At 37.2% G+C, this 25,441-nt stretch overlaps 1 protein-coding gene and 1 long non-coding RNA gene across 4 annotated transcripts; one reads left to right on the top strand and one right to left on the bottom strand.

Moving 5' to 3' along the window:
- The first annotated feature begins 99 nt into the window (after window positions 1-99).
- LOC104971168 (uncharacterized) lies at window positions 100-12,600 on the top strand. Its single transcript, XR_804773.4, has 4 exons — window positions 100-379; window positions 1,847-1,984; window positions 10,225-10,342; window positions 10,902-12,600. It is a non-coding gene; the product is annotated as an uncharacterized lncRNA (long non-coding RNA).
- Window positions 2,254-23,578, bottom strand: BBS5 (Bardet-Biedl syndrome 5). Of its 3 annotated transcripts, NM_001101132.2 has the most exons (12): window positions 23,487-23,578; window positions 20,511-20,593; window positions 18,753-18,818; window positions 17,882-17,931; window positions 17,641-17,768; window positions 14,817-14,952; window positions 13,710-13,805; window positions 9,759-9,821; window positions 8,229-8,363; window positions 4,104-4,187; window positions 3,147-3,170; window positions 2,581-2,997 (listed from the first exon to the last, which is right to left on the bottom strand). In NM_001101132.2, exons 1-12 carry the CDS (start codon window positions 23,543-23,545, stop codon window positions 2,896-2,898), a joined length of 1,026 nt encoding a protein of 341 aa, NP_001094602.1. In that variant the 5' UTR covers window positions 23,546-23,578; the 3' UTR covers window positions 2,581-2,895. The 3 variants fall into 3 exon arrangements, with proteins under 3 accessions (XP_059730972.1, XP_024831050.1, NP_001094602.1); XM_059874989.1 differs by lacking the exon at window positions 18,753-18,818 and having other exon boundaries at window positions 2,254-2,997; window positions 23,487-23,564; XM_024975282.2 differs by lacking the exon at window positions 3,147-3,170 and having other exon boundaries at window positions 2,254-2,997; window positions 23,487-23,564.
- Window positions 23,579-25,441: the final 1,863 nt, after the last annotated feature.

Consider the following 25,441-nt stretch of genomic DNA (forward strand, 5'->3'; position numbering starts at 1 on the left):
GGCAGATCAGTGTGCTCTGCCCAGCTCGAAGCCTTTGCAATTTAATCCCACCAGCTAAATATAGACACCAATGCTAACAACGGGAATGCAGGAGAGCTAGTTTGGAAGAAGAGTGGCTCTTGCAGCTGTCAGAGATTGAAAGGAACAACTGGAACTTTTAATCACTAAGGAAACAGCTAAGAAATGAGAGATTTAAATGAAGTGGAAAGCTTTAAAATACATAAAGCATTAGAAGATAGGCTAATAAATGATACCACAAGAAAATGTTCATTGAACTAACAGAAAACTGAATCATAAAAATGAGTCAGTCTGCTAAAACTGGTCTAGTGGCAAGCTACTTGGCTATCTGAACTAATGATGCAAAGGTCAAGAATATGAGGTGAGTTCATTTGAATACTCATAAGCAAGATCCTCTTTCCAGTAACTGTTATAAATGTTTATTTTCTACTTAAAACAGCAGGATATATAATATTCTTTGAGAAGTAGGAAACTTAAAGACTGCTACTTAGGTAGATTATTGTTTTGGAAAAAACCTTTAAAATAATAATACCCCCCCCCCACATCATGACTAAATTAAATGGAAAGAAACTGCTAACTTATAAGACATCCTAAGTTATCATTATTTTTAAGTGGAAAAACTACAATCAGTATTGAATTAAATTATATTATTATTCGTTCACACTTTGCCTTGCTCTGCAAAGGATTTGATGTGGCAAACAACAATAATAAAACCAGGAAAAAAAGTTAAAAGTTGACACTAGGGAGAGAAAAATCCCACAACATATACAGTATGATTAATAAAGATATTCTGTAGTTTTAAGTGTTGATCTTTCATTAAATAAAAATTTTAAAAATGGAACAGATGTAACCCTATCCGAACAATGTAATCAACAGAACTCAGCAAAATCACGACGAAGGGCTACATCCCTGGTATTATTTGAAAAACAGGCTTTATACATGGAAAAAAAAAAAAAAAAGAATATACAACTAGAATATAATTTAAGTTGTTGACTATAATAGAACGCACCATATTAAGTATTGGATGCAGAAGGCATGACTTGAAAAAAACTGATCCTTTGTTTATATACAAATAGCATCATATACTTCTTCATGAAATATTTTATTATAAAATTATGTTATCACATTATAAAAAACTCAGTCGGGCTTTAAATATACTGTACTTTCAAAGATTGGTATTCTTAAACATGCTCCAAAGAACATAAGCCTCCATAAACACAGGGATTTGGGGAGGTTTGTTTTGTTCAATGCTATAGCCACACGACCTCATGAGTGCTCCATAAACATTTGTTGAAGGAATGAATGAATGTCCTTAGATCAGGGAAATATGTATTTTTAAATTTCAAGGTCTCCATCCATGAGTAACTGTTTTTTCCTCTTATTTTACATCATGGTGAAGTCAATGGTACTGTCAGCTGCTAAAACAACAGCTGAGAGAAGAGTTCGTTGACTCTTTTTCCATTTATAGATGCCACTAAAGGTTTTAACACGTGAGAAAAAACTAACAGCTGCGTTCTTGTTTAAACAATAAATGACTCATTTCTCTCTACATGTAACACCTAATATTTGAAAAGATTAATGAGTCAGATGCAAGCACCATGATATTGACATTTGAGATTATTACTTACTAATCAGCAACTTTATAGTCTGTTTTGCTTGAAAAACTATTGAAATAATATTCCGAACTGCATTTTGTGATCTGTATACATTTTTCAAGCACACTTTCCCCCTAATATAGGTTATTATATCTCCATCCCTTAAAAACCCCTTCCTATTTAAATATAGAACCAATTAATAGCTTTTGTTTATTGATTTTTGTTAAACTCAGGTTGTGTATGTGTGTTGCTCAGTCGTGTCTGACTCTTTGCGACCCCACGAACCGTAACCCGCCGGGCTTCTTTGTCATGGAATTCTCCAGGCAAGAATACTGGAGTGGATTGCCATTCCCTTCTCCAGAGACACTCAGGTTAGCACTTGATTATTATGTGTCTATGGTTGTGCATACAGTTGCATTATCTTAAATGATTTTACACACTCAAGAGAAACAGGACTCCTTTGTTTAATTTTAATGTTTTGACAAAAGTTCCTTACAACGTTTCTTTATACTGAAGCAATAGCAAAAAAAAAAAAAAAAAGTGATGCCAGAGAAGTCACCAAATCTTACCTGACCAAGAAATCAGAAAATATTGAATTTTTGAACACTTCAAAGAAGTTTCAATGAATACAAAGAGAAAGTCAATAAATGAACTATTTATTTACAAACTATTTAAAGTTGTTTCCTTATAAATGTATTCTTGCCAAAATGATATTGAAATTATTTACAAAACAGTGCCCAAAACTTTACATAGGGAATTGATATCCTCCAAAGTTAGCTATAATTTTTGGTTTCTACATAAATGATTACCTAAAAAATGGTAAGCTTAAGGTTTGTAATTTATATTACAGTTGGCTTACATTTAGAACTATGTGATAAATATATTTAAACCAGAATTTTATAATTAAGAAAGCAGTATTTGATTACTCCATAAGAGTCTTATACTTTAAAATAATATTTTCAGAACATTTAATGGTGCTACATAAACTCTTTATTAAGCTCAATATAATACAGTCTTTTAATATCCACAGAATAATAATTTGTAAGTACTAGGTACAAAATAAACATATTTACAACAAACCAGGAAGATTTCGATTACAATTTCAAATAGAATTTTTTTAGAAGACTGGCAGTAAAATCTTAAAGGAGCTTTTCCTTAATCATTAGAAAACTCTCTTAAAAACTTTTTCTGTAAATGTAAAAACTATTCCATGCCTTATAGTAGGCGACTAGTATCTTTAATCTTGAGATATCTGTAAATAGAAATTCAGCTCAACTCAAGATCAATTCATTACTTCCCAAAGTCCCTGTAGGGTGAATCCATCCTTCAATTTCTCTATTGCAAGCCCCAGTTCTTCTGAAAACACAGGTTCACGATCTTGTTGCTTTTGGGGAGATAAGAGGATGAGATGGGAATAGAGAAGATGAGCAAGGAAGAGGAAAAAAACAAAAAATAGGTTTCACATAAATGTGTGAATACTGAACACTGGAATATAGAAAGTTTCTTCATACATTATAGGTAAAATATCCTTACCTTGTTGCCATCAGCAAAATAAGCCTATAAGACGAAGAAAATTATATTTCACATACTTGACACAATAGGTTAAGAGGTTAAGGAACAGGTAATTAACTTACAGAAAAATTCTGAAACTAACTGTATTTTATATTCTGTTACTGTGTTTCTAATGGTTTTCTCACCTATCTTTACAAAGCTGGTAGCAGAATTCACTTTTGTCAATATTAATGTCTTCAAGAGTTATGCTAAACTTAAGTGCTAAAACTGTGCTTTGTAATTGGTGAATAGCATTGTTAACTTGAAAGTGGATAAGAGAATGATTTAGCAGATATAAAATTTTACCCCTACTTTTGGTTTAAAAGAAGATGCTGGCAAAACAAAACAAAGCAATAAGGGCTTCAATGTGTCAGCAAATGCACACACACTGAGGTTGTAGTAGTTTATAATTAACTATCTTATACTTAGCTTAAAATTTTTCATTCCCAGAGCAGTATTCTAGTCAGATTCATAGACCACAGTACATAGAAAGCATTATTATTATTTTGGCTATTAATTAAATAATACAGATTTGCAAACAAGAAATTTTACTGTTCAAATAGAAATCCATTTTAAAATAATACACCTATAAAATTAAAAGGAGGGAGGTCTTTCTCATAAAGATTACTTACGGCAAGTGTAGATTTTAAATTAATTAACTATATTTAGCATATTCTATTATCTTAAAGTATGGAAAAAACTTTTCACATATCTGAAATCCTCCAAATAAGTTATGGTCTCAAATTATTTCCCAGTTTGGTAATTTAAAAGTATTTTCTCACACAAAAAATTCCCTACCTTGGAAAAAAAAATTCTCCAACTCATGTTTAAAACACTCTAGCTTTATGATATTTTATACACTGAGACCATTATTTAATTGAACATGACTCAGATTAAAAAAAAAAAAAATTTAGTGATGCTCCTGTTCATAATGCTCACCACAAAAGCATCCGTGTGATCATCAGAGTCGATCTCTACATCGTCTTGAATTTGTTTTACGGTCAGAGCTTCAAGGGGCTGCGGCTGAAAATCAGTAGATGTTAAAAAGAATCAGTAGATGTTAAACTGCATCAATAAGACCATATTAAACAAATAAATAATTTTAGTAGAATGTGCTATAAGAATTGTAAATATCTGTAAAAGGATATCACAATTACCAACTACTCAAGTCTTACAAAAATCACTGCATAATTTATATTCTATTAAAACTTATATGAATAATAAAATGAGTCAGTTAAATCTAAGCTTTTAAATCTGAAGTTAGTATCATCAAAAGAGTTAAAATGAAAAAGGTACACAAACTTGATATGATACTTAGAAATATTCATAAAGAAAAAAAAAAACTCTCATTGAGCTTTATCTGATTTTCTGATAGTTAAAATCTCTCTGGTAGTTTAAAAACCTAACTTGTATAATAGCATATTTTAAAATTTCCTCGAAGTAGTCATTGAATAGAATTTGTGAAAAAAGAAATTCGTGAAAAAAAAGAACTAAGATTTGTATGGAATATTCTAAAAGTAAAGCAAAATACATATAGTACTGATATCTATTAATTCATTTTTCAAATATTTGAATATCTTTAGTGTATGAGGTACTATGCTGGCTACCTCCTCTGTCCATGAGACTCTCCACGCAAGAATATTGGAGTGGGTTGCCATGCCCTCCTCCAGGGGATCTTCCCGACCCAAGGACTGAACCCACATCTTTTACATCTCCTGCATTGGCAGGCGGATTCTTTACCACTAGCACCACCTGGGAACCCCCACGCTGGTACTACCAAAAGTATAAAGTTTTCACCCTTACCACAGAAGGTGTGTAATATAGTTGGAGTGGAGTGAAGGATAAAATACAATTATAAAAAACTAAATATCAGGTTGAACTATAAGAAATTGCCACTTTAATTTAAAAAATGGTCAAATATTAATAATATCATATGGCAACCTACAGAAAATAGCTGTAACAAATGCAGTATCTATTGTAACAGGAGAGTTTGGCGACAGTACAACTTCTGGCTTGTGCATACCAGAAACTTTCATGAAGAAAAGGTTGGCATGTGACTGAGGGCTTTTAGGACAAGGATGATTTTCACAGATAGGATTAGGGGAAAGGGTATTCCTGGCAGAGGGGATCAGCATCAGCAAAGGTGAGAAACCACAGGATCGGGCTGAAGAGGAATAATACAATATGGTCAGAACATGAGAGTCCCACAAGGCAGAGGAGCTAAGCAGGGATATTGTACTGAACAATGCCGAGGAGTATCACTCACACTGTGGTTGTGCAGATAAGGTGGGGAAGGTAGCCTGGAGTCTACTGAAATTTTTAAATACCAGCTCAGACAATGTGGACTATTTATGGGTAATTTGTGGGGGAGAGTTGATGTAGGAGTGTACTGCTGACAAGAGATTGACCAGATTCCCTAGTCCGAGAACAGCTGGTATTTCAACCATGTTTAGAACTGTGTGACTGTGTATAAGTGAATTAACCTATCTAAGCCTCGGTCTCCTTAACTGTGAGATAGAGATTATAATAACGATGATGATACAGTTCATAGTGTTTTTGGCAGGATTAAATGAGATGAGGCATATAAAATTCTTAGACCAGTGAACAACAAAGAGTAGGCACTCAACACAGTCATTCAATCATGACTATTCATTAAGAGTCTATTATGTGCTACTTTTGATTGCTGGAGACAGAGTGGTTAAAGAAAATAGAAATCCCTGACTTCATGAACATTATTTATAATGGAGGAGACTGATTAGTGTTACCAAAAATAAAGCAAGCAAGCGAGAGAGCAAATAAACAAGCAAAATAAGGGATAAAAAAGTGACAGGGGTTGTTGTTGTAGATGGACAGTCAGGGAAGACCTCCCTCAACAGGTGTTTTGGAGAAAGGACTTACATGTAGTGATAAAGCGAGTTACTATGGCTAACTGTTATTACACACTGAGGGCCAAAGAAGGGGAAAAAAGGAGAAATGAAAGGTAGCAAGAGAATGGGCAGCAGTGTCTCCCAGGTGCTGGCCACTTTATGGACACAATCAATAACTCTGTGAAAGAGATTATTTTATAATGTGAAAACTGAGGTCAAATCTGCCTAGAATCACAAATAAATGGTGAAATTAGGATCGAAGTCAGAATTGTCAGGTTCCAAGGACCATGCTTGTTCTACAGCATTATTCTACAAGCAAAAGTAGCAAAGGAAACTGCAGTTTGAATGGAAAGAAAGGGATAGGAGCAGGGGAAAGGATGGTATAATTGGCTGAATGTTTAAATTGAGATAATGGGAAAAATAAAAAACAGTAAATCCCAGGGTTTTGAGCACATCTGACTTTGACAATAAGGTAGTAAATAACTAGATAAATTGGTAGGATTTTGATTTTGAGAAAAAATGACAAGATTTTAGGTATGCCAGGTTTGAGATACTCAACCATGTCCTACTGTACCTTACTGATTTGGAAAGTTATTGATTAAATTACTAAGATAAAATTATAAAGGAGAAATTCAATTCATTTTATTTGGAATGCTCATCTATGTGAAAATATTCAATAATACTTGGAACCATGATAGGCTGAGAGAGTATGCCAAGGTCAGAAAGATCTGGGAGTCATCTATGTAAGTACCAGCTGAAGAAACTGGAGGAGCAAGTGACATTGCTGAGGACTATACAGGGGAGGCAGAGCGAGAGGGAGAATGCTAAAAGCTGTGCAGGTTGGGAAGAAAGCAGAAAGGATGGTTAAGGAGACAAAATACCGAAGAGTGTATAATATTGTGTCAACAACCCAAAGGCAAACTTCAGTTGGAAGGGAAGGGGATATATATGGAATTTGACAGGGAGAGAAAAAAGCAGCACAACGAAGTTGAAGTCAGAGGGTACGAGTTAGTACTTAGCTGTCCAATCCAACTTTTTGATCTTCCCTGGCCACCTGCTGTAGTAGTCCAAGAGCAGGAGAAGAGACAGATAATATATGTGATATATGATATAGCTCGACATGCATAGTACTGTTTGGGACACTGATGAAAGAGTGGGTGGACACCAGCAATAGACCAGACAGTGAGGGCTTTAACAAAAGAACAGACAGCAAGGGAGCCTGTGACAGAGCATCCCTGGCAAGGCTACTTGCTGTCAGAGCCGATGGTGAGGAGTCTCTAATGGAGTGGCTGGGAGGACACCAGCGAACCACCAGATGATGAGGGGCCCATGTGCAGAGACTGAAGAGTAAAGCCAAAAGACAGCTGATGGACCTGGAGAGCAGTGACTGGGGCAGAAACTAGAAGTCATGAAGAAGACAAAGAGCAGACAGGCAAGCATGATATTCAAAGTATTTCATAACTGACTTGGAAGAGGCTCTGATAAATATGAACTGACACAGGCCATATTGATGGAGCAGTCTCCGGCAGTTGGTATATTGTGGGTCACTAGAGGAAGAAAATGGAGAAGGCAATGGCACCCCAATCCAGTACTCTTGTCTGGAAAATCCCATGGACAGAGGAGCCTGGTAGGCTGCAGACCATGGGGTCGTGAAGAGTCGGACACGACTGAGCGACTTCACTTTCACTTTTCCCTTTCATGCATTGGAGAAGGAAATGGCAACCCACTCCAGTGTTCTTGCCTGGAGAATCCCAGGGATGGGGGAGCCTGGTGGGCCGCCGTCTATGGGGTCGCACAGAGTCGGACACGACTGAAGCGACTTAGCAGCAGCAGAGAAAGAAAATAGTGTTTGTGAGGCCTGTAAGGTTTGACCAAATGTTAATGGGTGGCTAAAGTAGAATAAAAATAAAGTTGTCAGAGCGAGAGATTTAAGTCTCTCTACATCAGAAGAGCCTTGCATATGGGGACATCTTTGGATAGACTGCTACATAGATGGGCAGGAATGAATGGTGAAGCAGCCAGGGAGAAGACAGGTGGTAGGCACAACTAAGAGTCAGCCATACTGACTAAGCAGAGTCTGTCTATTCATCATTTTAAACATGGTTTAAAATTAAATTGTGCATAAAGCTAACTGAGGTTTATAGATTACATAAAGACAATTCAGCAAATTCTATACATCACACACTGAACAAAATACCTTTTCTTCCATCTCATAATCCACTCCAAATATAGGATTGGCAGAATAGACTTTGTGAAGTGAGTTGATCTCCTTAACTGATTCTTGTAGTTTTTCCACAGGATCTATTTTAAAGCCAAGAACATATCCTCCACTCTACAGGAAGAAATAATGAAAAAACAGAAAACAAGCCTGAGGAATCATATTTACAACATATGATAAATTATAGTTCTAACTGTTCTTATTTCAGAACACAATATGTAAGCTGATTTTTTTAATTAAATTTTTTATTATAAAAACTTCCAGCATACACAAAAACAGAAGAGTACAATAACTGTCCATGTAGCTATCATCCAGCTTCAAAAAGTAACAACATATGGCCAACTCTGTTCCATCTTTAACTTTCCCATCCCCCAAATCTCCTCCCCTTACCCACTCAGAATTATTTTGAAGTATCCAGATATCACATAAATTCATCTGTAAATATAAAAGGTAATATTTCAAGATTAAAAAAATACACTACTGTAGATTATGAAGGTCAAGGGAATTAAGTTTTTCCTGAGCTTGACCTTGAAAATGAATAGACTATATATTAAAAGACAAAAGGGAATGGCATACCTGTTGTTGGAGAAAAAGTGTTAAAAAAATTAAGTACCCATATGGTGATGGTTGAGAGCAATTTGCTCTGGGGTGAGAGTATATGTTTTGGAGCTCAAATCCTGGTTTTACAACAAACTTACTAGCTGTGTGATGTTGGGAGATTCTAAGCTGTTTTTTTGTGTGTTTTTTTGGCTGTGCCACGAGGCTTGCAGGCTCTTAGTTCCCTGACCAGAGACTGAACCCAGGTCATGGCAGTATAAGAGTGCTGACTCTTAACCACCAAACTGCCAGGGAATTCCCATTTAAGCTTTAATTTTATAACCATAAAATGGTTATCATGTTGTTGTGAACATAGTAAACACTCAGTAAATGGCAGCTACCAATCTATAGGCCAGGGGAAAGGAGTAGACATTCCTGTTTAAATTTAGAATTCAGAAGAGAAACACCTCTTTCAAAAAATTTATAAGAATAAATTACGCCTGGCATAATGGGGCAGAGCAGTTTCTAACTAGATACAGTATAACCTGTGTTTGGTAGTATAAAATCTCAAATAGGGTGTGTGTATGTGTATACCTGTGCTGCTCAGTCTTGTGAATCAGTCAGACCTAGAAGCAAAAGCTAGCTCTACCACTTATTACTTATAAGACCACGGTCAAGCCTCCTAACTTCTCTGAGCCTCAGTCTCCTTGACTGTAAAATGGGGAAAAATAGTAACTGTATCATAGGGTTATATAAAGACTGAGATAATGTCATGACCATAGTAATAATTAATATGTCTGCCCAATAGAGAAACATAAGCAGGATTCTTTCCATGGGAACAATTAACCTCATGTTACAGCTAATATTCTTCTTGGATATAAACTGGTTACTATATAAATAAAACTAAAAATATAGACTGTCATACAGTTTTAAAAATCTATTAAAGATTAATAAAAATATAAAACATCTTACCTGCTGAGAGCTTTCTATGACAAGAGCTAAACCAAATTTTGAATCTCTAATCTTTACTGACCGCTAGATGTAAAATGAAAAAGAAAAAAAAGTTTGTTTTTATCTGACAGTAGTGACATTTTAACAGTAGTTTTCCAACTTTTACATAGTAACTACTTTTCATAGTTTGAAAAACAGAATTCTTCCTTTTACTTTATCCTCACACTCCCATGGAGATCAAGTAAATAAAAATTCTCATACTGGAAATAGGTAACAAATTTGTAAGGTAATACAAAGACAATGCCTCTGAAATATGCACAAAATTCTGACTTAAATGTTCCCTGCTTCAAGGAGTCCAAAACTTCTCTGAATATTTTAAACCAAAGACCAACAATCTTTTAGTTATGGAGAGCCAGTGTCTTAGGTGGTTCCTAAGGCTAGGTTAGTTTTTAAAAGTCACATGTGCCTTCTGTTTCTTACATCATAGATGGCTAAATTCTGAAAGAACCCCCATGCCATTTACTGAAGAAAAAAAAGAAAGTATGGGTATTCATCACTGGGCATCAAGGAAGCCTGGGATAGGTCAAATGGAATTAACTCAACTGGTAAGTGTGACATGAGGATGAAACTTGGCTAGCAGATGAGCAGTGACACCAGTGACCTGGAAGAAGGGTAGAGGGATAGAAGCATAATGACATGCAGGACCTGTAGAAAGTGACACAAAATGTACTCACTGGTACGGTTAGAGAGAACCATGGAGAATCTAACATTATGACCAGCAGACCAAAGACCCTAGAAGGATAGTGTTTGTGGTAGGTGATGGTGTATCATATACCCAGAAAGATGGGTATTGTAAGGTGAGAAAGAAAAAGAGAGAGACAGACAGACTAAATGGTAATTGTAATGAAAACCTCGCCTTCCATTTAGATTACTTCATACCCTGCCAGGAGTATACATAGTCCTGGTTAAGCATAGAACAGTGGCATCCTGGTTGTGAACAGCTAATCTAACCAGGTGACTGAGGTTGACAGAGGCTGTCAAGAAAGAAACTGGCAAGAAGATATGTATATATATATACATCTATAGGAGTGGAAAAATCATAGCTTTGACTAGATGGACCTTTGTTGGCAAAGTAACATCTCTGCTTTTTAATATGCTGTCTAGGTTGGTTATAGCATAAAGAAAGCTCAGCACTGAAGAATTGATGCTTTTGAACTGTGGGGCTGGAGAATACTCTTGAGAGTCTCTTGGACTGCAAGATCCAACCAGTTAATCCTAAAGGAAATCAGTCCTGAATATTCACTGGAAGGACTGATGCTGAAGCTGAAACTCCAATCCTTTGGCCAGCTAATGTGAAGAACTGACTCAATGGAAAAGACCCTGATGCTGGGAACGATTGAGGGCAGGAGGAGAAGGGGATGACAGAGGATGAGATGGTTGGATGCCATCACCAACTTGATGGACATGAGTTTGAGTAAGCTCCGGGAGTTGGTGATGGACAGGGAAGCCTGGCGTGCTGCGGTCCATGGGGTCGCAAAGGGTTGGACACGACTGAGCAATTGAACTGATAGGTGTGGAGTCAGGGCAATGGCTGAGGCATGGAGCTGAAGTTAGGAAATGATTGCCCCAGTGACAGACAAGCAGTATCAGATTGCAAGTTGTTTAGGCCAGGTTGAATTTATTCCAGAGTCCATATTTGGCAACTGTATTCTTAAAAAACAAAAAGTATACTACTTGAAGAACAGAAAGCACATGGTTGTTTACTACTCAGGAATTAATTTTTCAGCGTAATAGAGGCTGAGCAAGCTATAGCATATGTAAATACAATATAAAACAGCAATGAACAATACTAACATCAATTATATCAAATGCCTGTGTAGACTCTCACATTTTCCTAGCTATGATATAAATTCTTATGTTTCTTTAGATGACCAGAAATAATTTTCTTCCTGTCAGATTCTAGATTTTTTTGTTTAATGTATTGCTTTTCTCCACCAGACTGGAAGCTCCTTAAAGGCAGAAACTGCGTACTGGTTCATGACTTTCATTACTGAGCACAGGGTAAGTGCTCACTATTTGGCAAATGAATGATCAGATATTTTAAAGTAATTCACATACCAAACAACTTAGCAAAAGATAGGCTTGGGAATATTTTGCAAATAATTATCTTTCTCATAGGTCAAGAAATCTTTCTTAAAAATAAAACTTTCCAGGTATCTCATACATTGCATCTAATACTCAATAAACATTTATTAATGAAACTGTTTAGTCTTAAGACTACTTATATTCTACAATAAGGGTGACCATCATAGGATAACCTCACAAGATTTTGATTAACTATTTTTATGTTTCATCTAATTTGCACTAGGATCTGATGAGCAGTCTTTTAAATACATAAAATGAAATCCTTCAGCTTATTGGAGTTTACAATTTGTTTCACTGAATCACACACTTACCATTAAAGCAGTGCAAAGTGAAAAGAATCATTTTTATCTACTCCCAAAACAAACTGGTCTCAGATGTAATTAGTTCTTATTCTAAATTCTAACAGCTTTAATTTAATTTAAGCTAAAATCATTATCAATAAAAGTCATCTTGATTCCTTTCACCAAACCTGTGGTATGAATCCAACTTATACTACAGGCTGTATCTAAATACAATAAAAACACTTCATTCACAGAATCAATGAATCTATCCTGGCTTTAAAAGGTTTTGAGCAGAAAATAGCAAGCCATAAAGTATGTGAGTCAGTGAGCCATGCCAAAGAACAGTATATATTGGGTTGGCCAAAAAGGTTGTTCAAGTTTTTCCATAAGCTGCCCTGGAAAGTGCTTTGAATAAAATCTAAGAAAAATCACCTTAATCTGTGTGATAATTATTTAAAATTAAAAATTTACTGAGGTATACTTAATTTACAAGGTTGTGCCAATTTCAGATACACAGCAAAGTGAATCTGCCATACAAATACATATATCCACTCTTCTCCAGATTTCCTTCCCATACAGACCATTACAGAGTACTGAGTAGAGTTCTCTGTGCTATACAGTAGATCCTTATTTATTTTGTATACATTAGGGGCTTCCCTGATAGCTCAGCTGGTAAAAGAATCTGCCTGCAATGCAGGAGACCATGGTTCAATTTCTGGGTTGGGAAGATCCGCTGGAGAAGGAATAGGCTACTCACTCCAGTATTCTTGGGCTTCCTTTGTGACTCAGCCGGTAAAGAATCCACCTGCAATGTGGGGGACCTGGGTTCGATCCCTGGATTGGGAAAATCACCTGGAGCAGGGCAAAGCTACCCACTCCAGTATTCGGGCCTGGAGAATTTCATGACTATATAGTCAATGGGGTCACAGAACTGGACACGACTGAGCGACTTTCACTTCATTTCACTTCATATACATTAGTGTGTATATGTCAATCCCAATTTTCCAATTTATCCTTCCCCCTTACCTTCCAATAACCATAAGTTTATCCTCTGCATCTGTGCTATTTAAATTTTTAGAATCCAGTATGTGTGCATGCGTGCTCAGTTGCTAAGTCGTGTCCAACTCTCTTACAACCCTGTGGATTGTAGTATACTAGGCTCCTCTGTCCATGGGATTTTCCAGGCAAGAATATTGGAGTGAGTAGCCTTCTCCAGGGGATCTTCCCGACTCAGGGGTTGAACCTACGCCTCCTGCATTGGCAGGTGGATTCTTTACCACTGAACCACCTGGGAAGCCCAGACTCCAGTATATTTTTCTCGTAATGAAAAAAGAAATGTAAGCTGATAATGGTGCTGTTTCTCTTGATTGTAAATACAATTGGGTCTTTTCTGATGATCAACATTTAAAAAGTATGCTCTCAGCTAAACTGCTGTCACTTAAAAAGGGGAAGAAAGAACTCATCTAATCCCCAATGTCCTATTAACTGTTGAATAGAAATTATTTATTCTACATTAAAATAAGGTCATCGAAATACATGCACTTACAATTTGCAGATATGGTATACTGACATTAAAACTGTCATTCATATTTGCATGCCACACGATTCTCACATTGGTAATAAAAAAGGTTCCTAAATTTCCCTGTAAAGGAGAATGATGAGAGGGACATCAGTGATCATGTCTGGATACTTACTCTTTATTTTCTAAACATGAGAATAATTCTGATTATCATAGCAGCATAAAATACCAGAATTGAGCATTATATGGAGTTACTCAGATGTGGAGCTGTCTATATCCTATAACATATTTATCATAGTCCACAACTAGAATTTTTCAAGTGAGCAAAGTTTATTCACAATTTAATCTTATGATTCCATGTTTAGCAAGAGCTCTTCAAGCACAATGTTTTACCAAGGTGGTTATCAGTCGAAACTAGGCTGTAACACCCATGAAGGCTGGAAATTATTCTTAGTAAAAGACAATTTTTTTCTAGAAATTGATTTGTTTCTTGTTCCAACTATTAGTTGCTTATATGTTTCATCTAGAAATGGCAACCCACTCCAGTGTTCTTGCCTGGAGAATCCCAGGGATGGGGGAGTCTGGTGGGCTGCTGTCTATGGGGTCGCACAGAGTCGGATACGACTGAAGCAACTTAGCAGCAGCAGCAGCAGTTATAATTTCAAGAGGAAAAGTTACAATAATGGATGTAGGAGTCACCAAGTGAGTTAACATGTTTAATTCCATAAAGACTGGATTGAAAGGCTTCCATGACAGTCCACCCTATGACTCTCCTCAATTAGCCTAAGTTATCATGCTGTGGAGGGTAGTGCAGTAAGCGAGGAAGAGCGAGACTGTGGGATAAACTAGGTGTGGAAGTCACCTAAGTCTTTAGGGCCTAAGTTTTTCATCTGTAAGTGAATAATAAGAGACTGGACTAGATGATCCTCTAAGGTCCATTTAAGCTCTAAAGTTTACATAAAACAACTGTTGCTAAAAAGAGTATAAGAATATGAAAATCAGAGTATTATTTATATCAAGAGCTATAATGCTAATATTAAGAGTTAAATAAATATACAAACCCAATCAAAAATGGAAAAATGATTACCAAAGAAAGCACTGCCCCAAAAGGTTTGTTAGTTCTTTGCATGGTACCTGATCACTTGATAAATTCCATACTCCATTGATTTTATTATATACATTTTCTTGTGGTAATAATCTTAGTTGCTTATTTTGAATTAGAGCACTTCTCAATTTAAAATCACGATACATTTTAGAAGTTTCATATGCCCTAAAAAAAAGAATAAAAGATTAATTCAAACTGAAAATGTGGTTTTCTTAGATTATGTCTACTTATCTACAAAAATACACAGTTGTACATCACTCAAATAGCTATTAAGGTAAGTTAAAAAAATTGTTTTTGGTTGATAAGTTTTGGTGATTATAGTCTTTTTACTGTATTTGTCATTTCAGTGTAGTATTTACAAATTTTATCTCAGTAAGCTAAATTTGAGATGTCTAATATATACAGTATGGCACAAATGAGAAGAAGCAAATTTTTTCTTTAAGCTGAAAAACAATGCTTGTAAAAATAGACATGAATATTAATTTTTCTATTAAAAAGCTTCCCTCACTTCTCTGTTTTAGGTAAAAGCACAATTATTCTCTTAACATAAATAGGAATACAATTACTTTTCCACTGAAACCTGAATATTTATGCCCACATCTACCTATATACAGAAAATTAGAATGAATCTGTACCAACCAACTCCAAAAGGAACTCTAAGACAGAGTATGTATCTCTGTGTGTTTGCATAATAAATTCCTAGACTTTTTCTTTCTGTGTTTCCCTACTGATAAATAATAAAAACAGAAGAAAATTCTGATTAACTTTTAGTTAATTCTAATTTTAACTCCACAAAAATACAGGCTAATTTACCCTTTTATCAAAGCTAAAGTGTTTTCCTGGCCTGAACAACTTTAGATGTCACTTATATAAGTACTCTTGCCTAGAAAATCCCATGGACAGAGGAGCCTGGTGGGCTGCAGTCCATGCAGTCGCGAAGAGTCAGACACGACTGAGCGACTTCACTTTCACTTTTCACTTTCATGCACTGGAGAAGGAAATGGCAACCCACTCCAGTGTTCTTGCCTGGAGAATCCCAGGGATGGGGGAGCCTGGTAGGCTGTTGTCTCTGGGGTCGCACAGAGTCAGACACGACTGAAACGACTTAGCAGCAGCAGCAGCAGCATATGTTATAATATGTATTGTTAAACTAATGAGTTTTATTTTAATCTTCTAATATATGAATTATGAAAGAGCAGAATTTTAGCATTTGCCCATAAATCTTAATTTCCTTTAGGACTGTAATCATCAATATTTAACCAGTGGAAAAAATGGAAATTATTTATCTATAAATTGTTTCGGGGGAACACCCAACATTTTTATACTGTTAAGAAAAAGGAGCTTCCTGGCTCCCTTCATACTCCATTTCATATTACTTCTCTAAGTGAAATAAAGAGATATGAATCAGGTATGTGCTTAAGAGAACTAAAAAAAACATGCTTTCACACAAAAACTTGTATATGCATGTTCATAGAAGCATTATTCCTAATAGCTAAGAAGTGGAAACAACCCAAATGTCCATCAGCTAATGAGTGGATAAACAAAACATGTGTCCGTAGAATGGAATCTTATTCCGCTATAAAAAGGAGAATGTACTGATACATGACACAACATGCAGCATGTCTGAAGACATCACATAAGTGAAAGGAGTCAGACACAGAACGCCACTATGTTATGTGATTCCATTTACATGAAGTGCCCAGAATAGGCAAGTCCATAGAGACAGAAAGTAAACCAGTGGTTGCCAAGAGCCATAGGGAGGAGGGAATGGGGAGTGACTACTATGAGGGTTTCTTTTTGGGGCACTGAAAATATTCTGGAATTGAGTAGTGGTGAATATACTAACTTTACCAAATTGTAAACTTTAAAATGGTAAATTTCATGTTATGTGAATTATATCTCCAAGAAAATCAAACCATTATATAGATTAAAAATCATTAACAAAATTTAAAAAAATAACTAGGAAACTAATAAATCTGCAATACACATAACAGTAAAATTAAGAAATTTACAACAGAAAACTATATACATAGCCAAAGAGTATGAAAAATTTCAACATCACTTGTAATAAAAGGAATTCAAATTAAAACAACAGTATATATATATGTGTGTGTGTGAGTGTGTATATATATATGTATACATACTATATATCTGCATGTAAAAAAAAATCTTGTGTGTGTATACTTTTTTTCTGCTGGCCTGGCACGTAAGCCAAACTTTTAAGAAAACCACACTAATTAGGGCTGGTTTAAAAAAAAAAAGCTGAGGTAGTAAAGAAGAGAATAGCTAAACAAAAACCCAAAACTCTTTAGAGAAATCACCCAATCATGTCTTCTACTGTTAGAAAAATAATCTTAATTCCTTAATTGAATTATTCCACTTGGTTATCTACCAAGTTGAATGAATTCTCTGTTTCATTTTTTAAATATCTTGGTAGCTAATTTAACAGACTCTTCAGCAGTTTTATGTGTTTTATAAATAACTTCAAAGTGAAAGTCAAAGTTGCTCAGTCATGTCTGACTCTTTGCGATCCCATGGACTTTACAGTCCATGGAATTCTCCAGGCCAGAATATTAGAGTGGGTAACCTGTTCCCTTCTCCAGGGGACCTTCCCAACCCAGGGATTGAACCCAGGTCTCCCACATTGCAGGCAGATTCTTTACCAGCTGAGCTACCAGGAAATACCTTCAAAGTGTTTATTAAACAGTAATGCAACATGTTCTATATATCTTTGGGAAGTCTGCAACAGACCTTGGAGAAAGGCAGCACCACATGTCAAAATTTTATCCTCTAAACCTTTGTATCATAAAATTACCTTAAAAATATTCAATAATCTATCAAGTATTACCATACCTGTGTACTGCAATCAGAGAAGTATAAAGTCTAGGACTTCCAGGAACCAAATTCGTAAATATAAACTCAAAACGAGTACTGTTACATTTTGTTAGTACATAAAGAGCTTCAGTTTGGCCTCGTAATTTCTGTAAGGACAAATTTTAAGAGCAATTTTTCATTTACAGTGAAAACTAACATCAACCTCAGATATCTATTGTTTCCTCACTATATATATTTCAATAAGATTTTTCTGACTTACAGAATTAGCAGTCCTTGTTGTAATATTCAATATGCAGTTGTAACCAATAGCTAGAATTCAAAAGTAAAGAATTTAAAGAACATGATACAATGAACTAAGGGGAAAAAACATATATATACAGAACTCTAAGCTTAAAAAGTCAAATATATGGGGATGGAGGAGGAAGGAGGGTTCAGGATGGGGAACACATGTATACCTGTGGCGGATTCAATTTGATATATGGCAAAACCAATACAATATTGTAAAGTTAAAAAATAAAATAAAATAAAAAAAATCAAATATATATATAAAAACAACTTTAAAAATTTTTAAGAAATATCTACAAATTTAAGTTAAATATAAAGCTAATTCTGCCTCTTTTGAACAAACAAAAATAAAGTCTAGCTGGATAATCTACAATAGTTTAAAAAACAAGTGAAACAATTTAACACAATGAAACACTGCTAACACTAAACACAATTTAACACAATGTTTAAAAAACAAGTGAAACAATTTAACACACATTGTTAATACAATTAAACACAACTTAACACAATGTTTCATTTAACACAATGAAGGGTTGTAGTTTTTATTAAAATTTAGATCTCCCTTGAAACAGGTTATAGAAAATTTCAAAGTAAAGGAAAAAAAAAACCAAAAATCAATGTAAAAGCATTAATCTTATAAGCATCCAAGAGACAAAACGGATAGAAAAAACATTTCTTTTGCATTATCATGCAGTCTGTGGTTAGTCTAGGATTTCTTTAGTTTTTATCAATCAAAACTTCTCACATATTTCATGGTATAGCTTTTTTTTTCGTTTCAAGAGCCACTGTGCAAGCTGATGTGACAAATTACTTTTTCTTGCATGCTTTCTAACAAAGATACTTACAAAGATTGACTCTGGGTAATGCCAAAGAGTGCCAGACAATTCTTAAATTTGTTACTAAGAGTCTGCCTAAAAGCAAACAAACAGAACATCACGTTACCTTACCTAAGGACCCACTTTTGCAGTACCAAATGAGAAGGACATGAAACTTCTCGCCCAGCATCAACAGCAACACTCGTAGATGTTTTTCACACATTTATTAATTGAAAATACTGATTGAACATACAGATTCTAGGTAAGGTATACAATGTGTAATTTAGAATCCCAGAGAAACAAAATCCAACAGTTGACAGAAAAAATACAGGTATTCACTGCCAACAGCTTGGTTTGACTCAACTGATAAAGGAGAAAAGTTTGTACTTTTTTTTTTTTCCTCAATAGAAGCTGTTCTGGGGTTCCTAGGAGGTCATACTCGTCCAACTGAGTGTGAGAGAGAGTATAATTACTAAGCCATTCAGTGAAATTACATTTCTCAAAGAACTCTCATATACATATGAATCCCTGCCATATGAGTGCTCTCTTAGCAGTTCTCATTTAAATGAGCTTTTTTTTTTTTGCTATGAACAAATTTTTTCCTCATATGAAGTTATAGCTAGGCTGAAGTCTGCGGATTCATTTTGATATTTGGCAAAACTAATACAATTATGTAAAGTTTAAAAATAAAATAAAATTAAAAAAAAAAAAAAAGTTATAGCTAGGCTGAAGTCTGTTAAAGGCTTATGCTTTTCATCCTTAGCCTCAAACTGATGTTCTTACACTGAAATATGCACAAAGTTAGATACGCTTCATTTCTCAAAGTATATCCTATAGAACAGTAGTCCCTATAGATGCCCCAAGGCAAAAAAAAAAAAAAAAATCAAGTAAATCTATGCATGGTAAACTGTATGTCTTAGAAATATATAATACCATTGTGTGTGTATTATGTTGCTTCAGTTGTGTCTGACTCTTTGCAACCCTATGGACTATAGCCCACCAGGCTCCTCTGTCCATGGGATTCTCTAGGCAAGAATACTGGAGTGGGTTACCATGCCCTCCTCCAGGGGATCTTCCCAACCCAGGGATCGAACCCACACCTCTTAGGTCTCCTGCACTGGCAGGCAGGTTCACCGCAACAGAGGATGCGATGGTTAGATGTCATCAGCAACTCAACAGACGTGAGTTTGAGCAAACTCCGGGAGATAGTGAAGGACAGGGAAGTCTGCCAGGCTGCAGTCCATGGGGACGCAAAGAGTCTGATATGACTTAGTGACTGAACAACAACAACTTTGTTTAACACAGCATTTATCCACCAAATTATAACCATGGAATTCTTTTGATGAGTAATCTATAGCCATAACATACTCCTTCCTCCATGAAAAAAAACCCTAGAATATCTAAAATCAGAGAAACTAAGCCTGTGTGAATGCCAGAGTGAGATGCAATAGGAGATTCTAAAAACAAAGGAAGGCATCTCAAGGGAAACTGGAGCATTACATGATATGTTTGACAAATAGTAAGTCCACCCAGCATGGCTAGAGTGTAAAGTTCCCACAAGACCACAGAAGACTGGTCTTCTGGACTGCGTGCATCAACTAGGGTCAAACAGAAATGAGATGGATCACAAAATTAGGTTAACTGAGGTTTGTTTACAGAAGAACTTATTACAATAATATCAGGAACCATAAGCAACATAATGCTGTTTCATATCTTATTCTCCAGCTAATATAACTTAACATTTTCAGTTTAAACCAGAAACATAAAATATATTAGAAATATACTCACCTCTATCCCCATTATTTCCTTTGGTGTCTTCAACTGAATCTAAACAATCAATAAGGACTTCTCCAGGTCTTGTTTTCATTTGTCTAAAATAAATATAAAGGCTTTAATATTTTAGCTACAACATCTGCTTACAATTGTGGGAGGGAAAAGACATCTATATATAAAACAGACAGAAGTATAAATGATACAGTACCCAATGTTCAGCCATTGGAAAATAAGGTTTGCAAGAATTTTAAGAACCTGGCGATCAAGTGGGGCCTGGAGTGACCAGGGACATGCAGAGAAGCCAGAAATAAAGAGAAAGAAAGCATTTAGAGAAATAAGAGAGAGAGAAGAGAATCCATGATTAAAGATCTTAGAAGTAAGAAATGATAAGAGAATGTGGGGAGACTGGCCTGGCTGGGGAAGAAGGTCCATGTTGAGAGAGAGTGAAAAATACAATAGGATAAGTGAGAACAAACCAGATTATGGAGAACTAGAATGACAGTCAGACAGATATGGGTTTTATCTGGTGTACAGTGGAGAAGCCCCAGAGGTTTCTGTATAGACCAAAGAAGTCATGCAGTTACAGAAGGAACGGGTTAAAGCAAAGCAACATTGCTGCTGCTGCTAAGTCACGTCAGTCGTGTCCGACTCTGTGCGACCCCAAAGACGGCAGCCCACCAGGTTCCCCTGTCCCAGGGATTCTCCAGGCAAGAACACTGGAGTGGGTTGCCATTTCCTCCTCCAATGCATGAAAGTGAAAAGTGAAAGTGAAGGTGCTCAGTCGTGTCCGACTCTTCACGACGCCATGGACTGCAACCTACCAGGCTCCTCTGTCCATGGGATTTTCCAGGCAAGAGTAGGACTTGGTAAAAAATCAGATAAAGGAGACAAAAGAAAATAAAGAGTGAAGAATAGGTTGCTGACTGACAGAATGCAATGTAGTGTGTCCATAAAAAAAAAAAAAACAAACAAAAAAAACCCAGCAGAATATGTGGTGGGGCTTTCTAACACATTCTCAATAAAGCTAACTCAATTATCTATTGGAAATACAGACATGATCATATCACTTTCCTGCTTCAAAAGCCAAGTAACTTATCCCAATGCCTAGAAGAAGGAAGCCCCAAATCCTCAACTGAATATTTCATAATCTGGCTAATTTTCCTTTCTATTTGCACCTCTTCCCTCTACTTGCCAGATCCTGCCTTCTAGCCAATGAGATTTATACCTCTAAGACTCTGTATCTAATTTATTTTTCCTTCCTTTTTTCTGGAATACTCTCCTCCCGTCTCCTCTACCAAGGCTCTGCTCATTCATCAATTATGATATTGATGAATCTCAATATCTCAATTCAGATATTATTTTTTCTTTGAGGCCTTTCCTAGGAATAATGGACTTTTTTGTTTCTATGATCTTCCAGCTTTTTGTTCATTTTTTTCAATGATGGTATTTACCACATTTTAAATAGTTGTCTGTATGTATCCCTGCACTAGAATGGTGGGGTAGGGTGGTGTCATTTCCTATTATTTTGTATCTTTACTTATTTTTAAAACTTTTTGCATCTCCAACCATGGGATTCTCCAGGCAAGAATACTGGAGTGGGTTGCCATTTCCACCTCCAGGGGTTCTTCCGCACCCAGGGATCCAACCTGCTTCTCTTACATCTGCATTGGGAGGCGAGTTCTTTACCACTAGCGCCACCTGGGAAGCCCCAGTTAACAGCACAGTAACCAGCACACACCAAGGATTTGATAAATGTTTAATAAACTGAAAATGTTCATGAAATGGACCTTTGCTTGATTAAGAACTTTCCAGGGATAATAGAAAAAGTCAAAGAATGTGTGCAACATATTACTGTCATATAACTATAAATTCCCTTCTCTCACAACTGTCTTAAACGATCCAAGACCATCTTAGTAATAGATATCTAGCCACAACTAAGTCTGGGAAATTAATATTTCATTTTTTCCACCGACGAAAATTCTGTTCATAGTAAAGAATCATGCTGCTGCTGCTGCTAAGTCGCTTCAGTCGTGTCCGACTCTATGCGACCCCATAGACGGCAGTCCACCAGGCTCCCCTGTCCCTGGGATTCTCCAGGCAAGAACACTGGAGTGGGTGAGAAGTGGCTAAAAAGCAGCAAACCATTACTAAGAACCTTTAACTTTACTATTTTTCAATACTTAATACTCAATGTTGGATGACATCACCAACGCAATGGACATGAGTTTGAGTAGGCTGCGGGTGATGGACAGGGAAGCCTGGGGTGCTGCAGTCCATGAGGTGGCAAACAGTCGGACTAAACTGAATACCCAACGGGCATTTTTTCCTGGACTGCTGGCAGGAAGTTTCTAACTATTCTTTAAAACATTAAATTTCCTAAAACAGGATTTCTGTTTGAGAGACTTCAAAAGGAGGTTCCTTCTTACTGTTGGTGATTTAGTTGAATAACCAGATGGAAGCTTACCATGGGAATAAAGTTTGCATGCTGGGGGATTCTGGAAAATGCTTACTCCCACTTCCTTCGGAGACTCAAGCTTTAGAATGAAGTCATTTTTCTAAGGGCCCACAATGTATGTCCTTGTTCTAGAGCTAGTTTCAGAATCCTCGTTTCCTGAATCGCTGCCCCAGGTTCCTTCCACCATAAGAAACTGGCACGGCAAGTTCACTGGGGTATACTAGACGCCCAAGCCCTCGGCGGTCCCGGCCGTGTTTGGGTTCAGCTTCCTGATAGACTACAGCCAAGACAAGGCCTAGGATTTTACGGGACCAAAACGGCGTACAACCTAGACGAGCCCCGGCTGTGGGGCCTCGGGAGTGCCACAGGGCCCCGGCCAGTCTGGGGTTTCTTGAGGCGAGCACAGCAGCGCCAACCTCCTCCCACCCTCGAGAGGCCCGTGAGCCGCGGGGTCGTAGACTCCGCCCGCGGGCCGGGAAATCGCGCTGCGACGCCTTCTACAGGCTCCAGGCCCCTGGGGAACCTTGGCGACTCACTGTGAGGACACGTCGAAGCGGACATCCCGGTCCTCCCAAAGCGCGTCCAGCACCGACATGGTGACCACAGCGGTGGAGGCCGGGTGGCGTCCCGCCGGCTCCAGGGCAACCAGTCACCTCTGTCACGACGTCTACGGAAGGCGCCGAGGATCAAACTTCCTCGAGGTAACGTCGCGCTTTCCCAGCCCTGTCCGATTTGAGGATTTGCGGCTCCAGGCAGGATTCTGCGGCTCAAAGAAGCCGAGCTGGCCCCTGGCCAGGAGCTGGTGCTTGACTTCTCAGTGACCTTCCATTTCTCTACCCTGTCAAAAAATTCAGACTTAAGAAATTTCCCTGGCCGTCTGCTGGTTAAGACTTTGCACTTCCAGTACTGAGGGCCCCGGGTCTGATCCCTGATCAGAGAACTATTAATAAGATGTTGCAAGCTACAGGGTGTGGCAAAAAAAAAAAAAAAACAACTTTTTTTTTTTTTTTACTCACCTAAGAAGGCAATGGCACCCCACTCCGGTACTCTTGCCTGGAAAATCCATGGACAGAGGAGACTTTTAGGTTGCAGTCCATGGAGTCGCTAAGAGTCGGGCACGACTGAGCGACTTCACTTTGACTTTTCACTTTCATGCATTGGAAAAGGAAATGGCAACCCACTCCAGTGTACTTGCCTGGAGAATCCCAGGGGCGGGGAAGTCTGGTGGGCTGCCGTCTATGGGGTCGCACAGAGTCTGACACGACTGAAACGACTTAGCAGCAGCAGCAGCAAACGTGCTACATTTAATGAAAAAGCAAGGATAAGGTAGAAAGTCTGAGAGCCCTGGCAGATTATTCCCAGATCTTAAAACTTAAGCAATAAAACCCCAACATCTGCACAGATGGATGGCAGAATTGTTATATGTCAGTCCTTCATTTGTACCTTCCCTCTACCCCCCTGCTGAAGTGGAATGTCTCTGTTCTCCTCTGACTGTCCCACCATTGTATGATGGGAGTCTTGGGAGCACTAGTCTTTAGTTTCCCAGGTCACCAATGGGATTGTGCTGCAAGGAAATGCACTTAATGGCTTATAGCCAGGAGCTTCATTTATTGTTATTGTCGTTCAGTCGCTAAGTCATGTCTGTTTCTTTTCTTTTTTTTTTTTTAATTATTTTATTTTATTTTATTTAACTTTACAATATTGTATTGGTTTTGCCATATATCAAAATGAATCTGCCACAGGTATACATGTGTTCCCCATCCTGAACCCTCCTCACTCCTCCCTCTCCATACCATCCCTCTGGGTCGTCCCAGTGCACCAGCCCCAAGCATCCAGTATCGTGCATCGAACCTGGACTGGCGACTCGTTTCATACATGATATTACACATGTTTCAATGTCATTCTCCCAAATCTTCCCACCTTCTCCCTCTCCCACAGAGTCCATAAGACTGTTCTATACATCAGTGTCTCTTATGCTGTCTCATATACAGGGTTATTGTTACCATCTTTCTAAATTCCATATATATGTGTTAGTATACTGTATTGGTATTTTTCTTTTTTTTTTTTTTTTTAGGTATGTTTCTTTCTGGCTTACTTCACTCTGTATAATAGGCTCCAGTTTCATCCACCTCATTAAAACTGATTCAAATGTATTCTTTTTAATGGCTGAGTGATACTCCATTGTGTATATGTACCACAGCTTTCTTATCCATTCATCTGCTGATGGACATCTAGGTTGCTTCCATGTCCTGGCTATTATAAACAGTGCTGCAATGAACATTGGGGTACATGTGTCTCTTTCCCTTCTGGTTTCCTCAGTGTGTATGCCCAGCAGTGGGATTGCTGGATCATAAGGCAGTGTCTGTTTCTTTGTGACCCCATGGACTGCAGCACTCCAGGCTTCACTGTCCTTCATTATCTCCCTTAGTTTGCGCAAACATGTGTCCATTGAGTTGGTGATGCTATCCAACCATCTTTGTTCTGTCACCCT

This window comes from Bos taurus, chromosome 2, assembly GCF_002263795.3.
Source record: "Bos taurus isolate L1 Dominette 01449 registration number 42190680 breed Hereford chromosome 2, ARS-UCD2.0, whole genome shotgun sequence".
NCBI lineage: Eukaryota > Metazoa > Chordata > Mammalia > Artiodactyla > Bovidae > Bos > Bos taurus.

Coding starts and splice junctions, on each gene's coding strand:
- BBS5 (NM_001101132.2), bottom strand. CDS start 23,545: ATGTCGGTGCTGGACGCGCTTTGGGAGGACCGGGATGTCCGCTTCGAC. Junction 4,188..8,228: donor ATTATGAGATGGAAGAAAAG/GTATTTTGTTCA, acceptor ACTGATTTTCAG/CCGCAGCCCCTTGAAGCTCT. Junction 3,171..4,103: donor ATCACACGGATGCTTTTGTG/GTGAGCATTATG, acceptor TTCGTCTTATAG/GCTTATTTTGCTGATGGCAA.